An 8,472-nucleotide genomic window follows, 5' to 3' on the forward strand; every position below is an offset into this window, starting at 1 on the left:
TCGAAAACGTTCCAAGTTTATATATGACTTCCTATTAACTCCCCATTTTATCTTATTGTTATTTTTGTAAGCAACAACATTTACTGTTTCTTTGTTATGTTTCTTTTACTCATAGTAAACTAGTGCACTAACTGAGTTAAGCGAACTCCATCTAATCCATCATGTAGCATATATTATTTTTGTTGCGTATTTTCTCTATCAATGGCTTTTTTGCAACGAATCTCAGCAGTTCAAGATAACAATCAATTTTAGAACATATTCACACTGAGTTTTAGGACAACCAATTGTTGTAAGGGCGCACCACATTATTCAATTAGTACATTTACTATTAGTTTTGTTACTGCGGCTAATAAGATTATGTTGGAAATTTAGGGTATGGAATCGAAACATCAATGGCTTGAAGTCGCATAATCGCTTTCCTTAAAACGTTATTTGCTCCTACTCACTAAGAGTTTGTTGCAGGATCGAACGCAAACCGTTTCCCAAGATACAATCAAGCCTTTGCGTGATCGACGATCAACAACAATCGGCGAATCACCCTTGAACTCTAATTGATATTACTAAGAAAGAGAGAGAGGAAAGTTGGAATACTGTTGCATATCGTTGAAACACCTCTTTTTATAGACATAAAGAGGCATGGACATGTCTCTTCAAAACCCATATACGAGGAGTCATCAGTATACCCAAACTATGAACGTGACCTTTGAGATCTTGTTTCAAATTGAAACGCCCAAGTAACTAACTTATGTCTCTCTAAACCAAAAACAGTTATGTACTGTCTCTTCCTTCACTTCTCGCAAGTTATGTCAATAACCCAACATGCATTTAATCTATCCCATCTGAATATTGATCAGATATTCAACATATCATGTATAAAATATTTTTTATTTGCCTGACTTTCTTAGATTTAAAAATATGAATTTGCCTATTTATGTTTAATATTTTTTTCCCTTTTCTTGTCATGTTTAACCCTTACAGTTTTGTTGATCGACTACGTTGTATGTTATCATTATTTTTTGCCTATATTTTATGTTTCGCGCTTCAAATTTTGGATTCCTAAAAATATACTAGTACTCAAACATACTTTTCTCTAAAGTTAGCATGTACAGGATTTAGATAATTTGTGATATTTCGAATACCTCTTAACCAGTGTTAATACAAACTAAACCCTAATTTCCCACCCTATCTAAACTCTAACTCCTTATTACAAGAATCCTCTCATAGATGCGCGAAACATCAACCACAAATAAAAAAAAGCTCAAAAAGCGAATTTACGAAAATAAGACAAGCCTCATTCCCGGTTTAAATGCGTCACCAATTGAACACAAAGTTCTAAACATCATCAAACCACAAACATTATTAATTTCCTCGAGGCCCGTACAGACCAAATCTAACAAAATCAAACGGTCAAAAACTCAATCTTTTTTAATTTCCACGAAGAAGTCTTTCATTTTCAGCAAGTATGAATAAGATCACCTAAAACTATCAACCGTCTCTAAACGTGCCACTGCATCGAATCTCACTTTCACCCTCCCCCCTTTAATCTTTCTCTCTGCAAATTTCCATTTAATATCTCTCTTTTGAAAACACCAGTTTCATTTTCTCCATAACCCTTTTTTGGATTCATTGATCCAAGATAATACCTTGATAATTAGATGAAATCAAATCAATGAAACCCTAGGAACCATTTCATTTCATTTTTATTTATTTTTTGGTTTTTTTTGAGGTGGTATAGGTTTAGTTACAATGGGTTTTGAATTGGGGCATCCAGAAAATTTACAGAATCCGAGATTTATTGCGACATGTTTAGTAGGTGGGATTGTTATTGGGGTATCTGTGTTAGGGTTCTATTGTGGCTATCCATTACCTTCACTGGGTATTATTAGGAGGAAGAAAAAGAGACCTGTGAGAGTTTATATGGATGGTTGTTTTGATATGATGCATTATGGTCATTGTAATGCTTTACGTCAAGCTCGTGCCCTAGGTGATGAATTGGTTGTTGGTGTTGTTAGTGATGCTGAAATTATTGCTAATAAAGGTCCTCCTGTTACTCCCCTTCATGAGAGGTTTGTGTTCATGTCAACAGTATTCATTTCATTATTATAGATGATGATACATCTATGATTTTCCATAATTAAGGAATTATATGGGTACTCTTTTGCTAGATGTTTATTGGATTGTTGGTTTTATTTGTCTACATCAGGATTATTTATATGATTTGAGCATTTAAATGGGCATATTCTGAAGACTGTAGTTTTTCGTTATCTTTTATTTCATGTTATTGTTTAATTATATGTATTATAATCTTTGTTGCTGTAGTAACAATGACTTTTTGGTGATGAGAGGTAGAAGATGTGGTTGAAAATTGATCGTAATAACCTTTTTTGGGTTTATACTGTTCATCTGTTGACGAAAATTATGCACAAGAATTATGCTCAACAAGTTGGGAAGAGGGGTTTGCATATTAGAAAACACACTGAAAAATCAAAATCTGGCATCATAAGATTGTCTGATGATGGTGAATAAATTAATTGTCAATTTCCGCCTGATAAAAGTAAATGAATCGCAGATTATTGCCTTAGCTTTTGTAGTTTCCAGTTTTAAGCTTTTCTAGTAAGGAATCACATTGTCACTCTTAACTTTTTTGTTCTGCAGTCTCTTCGTGTTGTATGTATCGCAACATTTTCTAGTGCAAACCATAATGATGGCTATAATACCACCTGCTAAAGCCTAAAGTATATCTTGGCAGTATCTTATTCATGAAATGATGTCACTGTTATGTTATTAACTTCTGCTTGAACTTGGGTGCAGGATGATCATGGTTAGTGCTGTCAAATGGGTGGATGAAGTCATTCCTGATGCCCCTTATGCAATTACTGAAGAATTTATGAAAAGACTATTTACTGAGTATAACATAGACTACATCATTCATGGAGATGATCCTTGCCTTCTTCCTGATGGAACTGATGCTTATGCGCTTGCTAAGAAGGCAGGTCGTTATAAGCAGATCAAGCGCACTGAAGGAGTGTCAAGCACGGACATTGTTGGTATGCATTTTGTGCTTGGAAATTGATATTATTTTTGTTTATGGGATAGTTATATTGGATGGATGATCCTCAGTTCTTCGAGCAAAGTCATTTATGAATACCCACATTCTCTAATCATGATTATGTTTTGTGTCTTGGACAATCTTAGAAACTTTATGCCTGCCAAATCCCGAGGTCAGTTTTTCGATTGAGAATTGCCACTCACTAGTTGTAACTTTTGCAATGAACAGGTCGTATGCTTCTTTGTGTTAGAGAGAGATCTGTTAGTGATACTCATAACCGTTCGTCCCTACAAAGGCAATTCAGCCACGGGAAAAGTCAAAAGTTTGAAGATGGTGTATCTGGCATCACCCGAGTTTCCGAATTCTTACCAACATCTCGCAGGATTGTGCAATTCTCGAATGGAAAGGTACTCGCAATAGTCTTAGTACTGCTCATAGGAATCAATGTAATCCAACTTATAGCTTTATTCTCTCTAGCCATCTCTCTCTCTCTCTCTCTCTCTCTCTCTCTCTCTCTCTCTCTTCTTTTCGTCATTATGGAGAGAGGAGAGTCTTGCTTAGGTTTTGCTATAATTATATGTCCATTAGGGGTTGTCAACCAATATGTGAAGCCAAATTGGGGTTTGAACTTTGACGCTGGGGAATTATTATTGTTGTCCTGATGCTAAAATTTAATATATACAACTGAAGAGTTTCTCTTGCTCCTAGTTAGTTAATTGTTTTATCATTTGTATGTTTGCTTGTGCAGGGGCCAGGTCCAGATGCTCGTATAGTTTATATAGATGGTGCATTTGATCTTTTCCATGCTGGGCATGTAGAGGTATAGCCTATTCTGTTCTAATATTGTTTTTATGTCATGCTGGCCTACAAGAGTAAGGTATTAAACGACATGTTTGATCATTGTTGTTTAACATGATGTGTCCTTATCCTTGCTTGGACACGCCTGATCTGTCTGGCTATTGTGAAGAGGAGAAATCTCACTGGGAGTGGCCACCAAGAGTCTTACCTTTTACCTCGTGGCTTGCTTTGTTTTCCAACATCTTTGCCATCCGTCCTACCCATGTGATTTTGTGTCATCCATTGCGATGTTTAATTCCATTTGTTGGAGAATGGAAAGACATGTAAATGTTTAGCATGGCATGTATACGCTTCTTAATTTCGCCTTTAATTCTGTACGTATTGTAAATTTATTGTCTTATCCTTCCATAGTAGGTATGCTTCAGATTGTTGACAATACCAGTTGATTTACAGATACTAAGGATTGCTCGTGGGCTTGGAGATTTTCTACTTGTCGGAATTCACACCGATCAAACAGTCAGGTACCTTTCTTTCTTCCTTCCGTTTTTGCAATGAGATCTTTTTGATTTATTATCGTTTGCATATCCATTCAGAAATAACAATGAAGAAAATAGAAAATATAGAGGCGAAAAAGAATTCTAGCTTTGCAGTATGTCGACAAGGTTTTTATTGAAACTGGAGTTCCTTTTATTGCTACGTACTAACACACATGATTTGCACTCCAGTTTCTCTATAAGCAAGTAGGTTCATTGGTATCACATTTCCTTACGGGAAATGTATATACCACTTGGAAATTAGCCATTCAGTGAAGTATATTTAACATGAGAATATAAGAATATAAGTATTAGAAGTGTGTCAAAATGGTACTATGATCAGAAAATATGTGAAGCAGATAATAGAAATCTGCTTAATCTTGTTGCATCTTCAATGATCTAAGGGGTGGTTTCTGAAAAGTAGTTCGGGTCATCTATGGGAAGTAAAAGCTGCTGCTGGTAGTTCTATATGTGTGTCCAACAGAAATCACAAGCTGTAAGGTGTTAACCTGGGTATGATATTAGCAACAGACTCGGATGTAAAACATTTACTATCTCTAGAGATTCTAGAGTTGTCAGTTGTTATTTTTAACTCCACTAAATCTGCAGTTGCATGGAAGGCAGTTCGTGTTAGGAGATGTATTAGGCAGCTGAGACATAATTCTGAAATGTAAGAGTTGAGCATGATTTTTTAGAATCCAATAGAGTGATGTACTGCTTAATTTCTAATTATCCCTCGGCAGAGTGTATAGATTTAACTCCTAGTTCTTTTGCTGAAAATTCTACGATTATTGCTCTATGATTAGTCTGGTATATTCTGTCCGTGGTTATGAGTTATTTTCTGTTGGTCTGGACTTGAAATGTAAGAAACCCTCTGCTGACTCACTCTGAATTCTTTTAGTCGCTCCCTTCTTTACACTCCGTTGTTTTGTTTGATTCTAGACCAAATGCGCTAAATGCGTGTTAAGATCTTGGAGCTTGACTTCCTCTGTTGGAGTATTCTCTATTTTCTTAAGTGGTGGAGGACTGCCTTAGATAACTGTTCTTTCTGGATGGTTTAATGATGCATATCTACGTAAACAATGTGATATTGCGCGACTGCTCTATAAAAGAGTAAATAAGCATGAAGGATCATTAGTATATAGCTACATACTCGTACAATTCCTTTGTGACTAACTTTTAGTCTCCTCCCTTTATGGCAATATATGTATTCCAATTTTCGGATTCTCCCCTTAATGTGGCGATATTTTGTGTAGCGTAGTATTTACATGTTCTACGGTGTTCTTTTTCTCTCTTTTTCTCTGAATTTTTCAGTGAGCTAATATTGCTACATATTTTTCATCTAATGCCTTATGCAGTGAGCATAGAGGAGCACATCGTCCGATAATGAATCTTCATGAGAGAAGCCTGAGTGTTTTGGCTTGCAGATACGTAGATGAGGTGATTATTGGCGCTCCATGGGAAGTATCAAAAGATATGGTGAGTTTCAATATTGGGCTTATATATCATAAATGATGCACATTTGGTCTTGTATCCCTATGTATCTAAAAATAACCTTATGTTTCCTCTTTGCATGTTTTTGTTTTGGTGCACCTGATATTCTGAAAGATATATCTTGGGAGATTTATTTAAATGATTTTAATTGGTTTGTATTCTGCCTAAAACATGCAAGTAGGTCAAATATGAGATGTCTGTGGTGTCTATTGGCAATGTTCATTTGCAAGTTATCATATCACTGTTCATTCCAATAGGTGTGTTCATCATGAGCTTCATTTACCTCTTGTAGTTCCTAGTATGTGTGTTTAATCCTGGAGCTGGAGTGGTGAGTTCCAGGGTACTGCTCAGCCTATAGAGTGCTCAGCAGACAGATCCTATGGGCCACAAGATGTTTTGCTTGTTTAGCAGTTTCGGTTTTGGTTAGCTTAAGGATACAAATGAATGAAATAATTTCTGCTAGTCAATTTGTTCCAACTTGTCGTGGTTGTAAACTTGTAATACAATAAAGTAGAAAACTGTTATATCATTCTCATTTTCTTTTTAAATGCTAAACCGCTTATTGGTAGCGATACAATTTCTCTTATTATGTGGAGGGTAACACTCTTTTGTTAAAAGAAAAGCAACACTCCTAAACTGCCAATGTCAAGCTTTCTTGTATCGTATCTGGTTATAACTTGTATTTGAATTTGATATTTGCAGATTACAACCTTTAACATCTCATTAGTTGTCCACGGCACAATTGCGGAGAATAAGGATATTGAGAAGGTAATTTACAGGATAACACTTTGCCTGTCTTGCTTAATTAGTACTAGTTTGAAGCATTGGGGGACGGCATAATTGTTGTGATCATAGTTGACATTGGGTTTTCTCCTGTTTGCAGGGGACTAGCAATCCATATGTTATTCCGACAAGTATGGGTGTCTTTCAGTTACTTGAAAGCCCTTTGGAAATCACAACTAGCACAATAATTAAAAGGATCGTGTCAAATCATGAGGCATATCAGGTTAGTGGATGCGGTTATACTATATTATATGATGTTTCTCTTTACAGTTTTGTGTGAAATGTGAATAGAATATCCTATACTTCCTTGTTCATATGTTTATCTTTACAGTTTTGTCCGGAATGTGAATAAAATATCCTATACTTCCTTGTTCGTATAAGTTTTAATATTTTATGTATCTGGAATGTCTCAAGTTTTAATTTGCAGAGTCCTGTGCAGATTTCTGCAGTACTTGGAAAAATATGAAAGTCCAAACCTGAATCCTAGTTTAAGTTTTTCTTCTTCTGTTCGTTTTTGATGTGTTTGCTTTTACATGATGTACTTAATAAATTACTGGGCAAAAACTCATAATTTGTTTGTGTGAAAACCACCGGAATATTTCATCGTGGTGCTAATGTATGTATTTATCGTGGTTTAGTACTTCAAGTTGGGTTTTCCTTGTGCAGATACGTAATGAGAAGAAGGCAGCGAGTGAGAAGAGGTACTATGAAGGTAAGACACATGTGACTGGTGACTGACTTTAAAGGCGACCCAGATAGACTTGCCTTTTGTTTTGGGCCTCGGCAGGTAACCCCACTACGGCAGCTGGGGGTTACTTTGTAGGATTTTCTCGTTCCTGGCCAGCACAGCAGCAGTTGAGGATATAGAGAGTTATAGTAGAATATGAGTCCATTGAAGCCTTTTCCTTCCAACATGTACTTAAATCTTTCTCCAAGATTGTTGGTTGTGTTAATTTTGTTTCTTAGATTAGTATTTTTGTACTGCCCCAACTTTTTTTATCTATTTTAAACTTACTGTCACTGTAAACTTTCTATGAGCACAAGTGGGAGAGTAGTAATGCAAAAACACACGATATTTATAAATAATTTTTTGAGTTCCCTTTTTCAACATCTAGTCCGGTGTATGTCACTATTGAACTTCCTCAGACAGATCATTGGAGAAGATATGCAGAACTCCCCACTGCATGGAACTGCCCACATGATGCTTTGGGTTTTACTTGCCTGCACAATTAAACACGAGTGCCAAAGCCTCTCTCGATGGTGAAATTTATTGCCAACCCAACATCTATCCTGGTCAGGCCGATATTAATTCCATTCCGGCTTTCGGCCCGGCTTACATAAGGAACAAAGGACTCATCTGTTTTATTCAATTTTCCGCGTTATTTCATTTTATGCCGTTGTAGCAGCTACTATTTTACCTAGCTTAATCGGGGGCCATAACTTCCAAATGGGGGCCATGCACTATGGGACAAAAAAAGGTCACCCAATCCTAATTTGGGTCACCCCTTAAAAAAATATTTTCTAAATGGCAAAACTGCACTTATATGATTAATATTAGGAGTTAATTAATTTGATTAGTGTGGTAAGTGTATTTAGATTAAAATTTGATTTTAGAAAAAAAATTATGGAAAATGTGTTTTATGTGTTGAGAAGAAGAGGAGGAGTTTTGAGAGGAAAACCTAGGGTTTTTACAAATGGGTGATTCAAGTGGAGGGAATGAGATTGGTGAAGCTTCAAATAACAACAATGATTGTGTTGATGGTAAGATTGTCTCAACTAATGATATGGGTTGGATGTTTGATGAGGAGATGTTGA

At 36.0% G+C, this 8,472-nt stretch overlaps 1 protein-coding gene across 1 annotated transcript; it reads left to right on the forward strand.

Annotated features, from left to right (window-relative positions):
- The first annotated feature begins 1,390 nt into the window (after window positions 1-1,390).
- LOC113310439 (ethanolamine-phosphate cytidylyltransferase-like) lies at window positions 1,391-7,765 on the forward strand. The gene is made up of 9 exons (XM_026559128.1): window positions 1,391-2,066; window positions 2,812-3,047; window positions 3,278-3,456; window positions 3,798-3,869; window positions 4,301-4,368; window positions 5,739-5,859; window positions 6,577-6,642; window positions 6,758-6,880; window positions 7,324-7,765. The coding sequence occupies exons 1-9, from the start codon at window positions 1,747-1,749 to the stop codon at window positions 7,393-7,395; spliced, it is 1,257 nt and encodes a 418-aa protein (XP_026414913.1). The 5' UTR covers window positions 1,391-1,746; the 3' UTR covers window positions 7,396-7,765.
- The last annotated feature ends 707 nt before the right edge of the window (window positions 7,766-8,472 follow it).

Source organism: Papaver somniferum, chromosome 9 (assembly GCF_003573695.1).
Source record: "Papaver somniferum cultivar HN1 chromosome 9, ASM357369v1, whole genome shotgun sequence".
Classification (NCBI taxonomy): domain Eukaryota; kingdom Viridiplantae; phylum Streptophyta; class Magnoliopsida; order Ranunculales; family Papaveraceae; genus Papaver; species Papaver somniferum.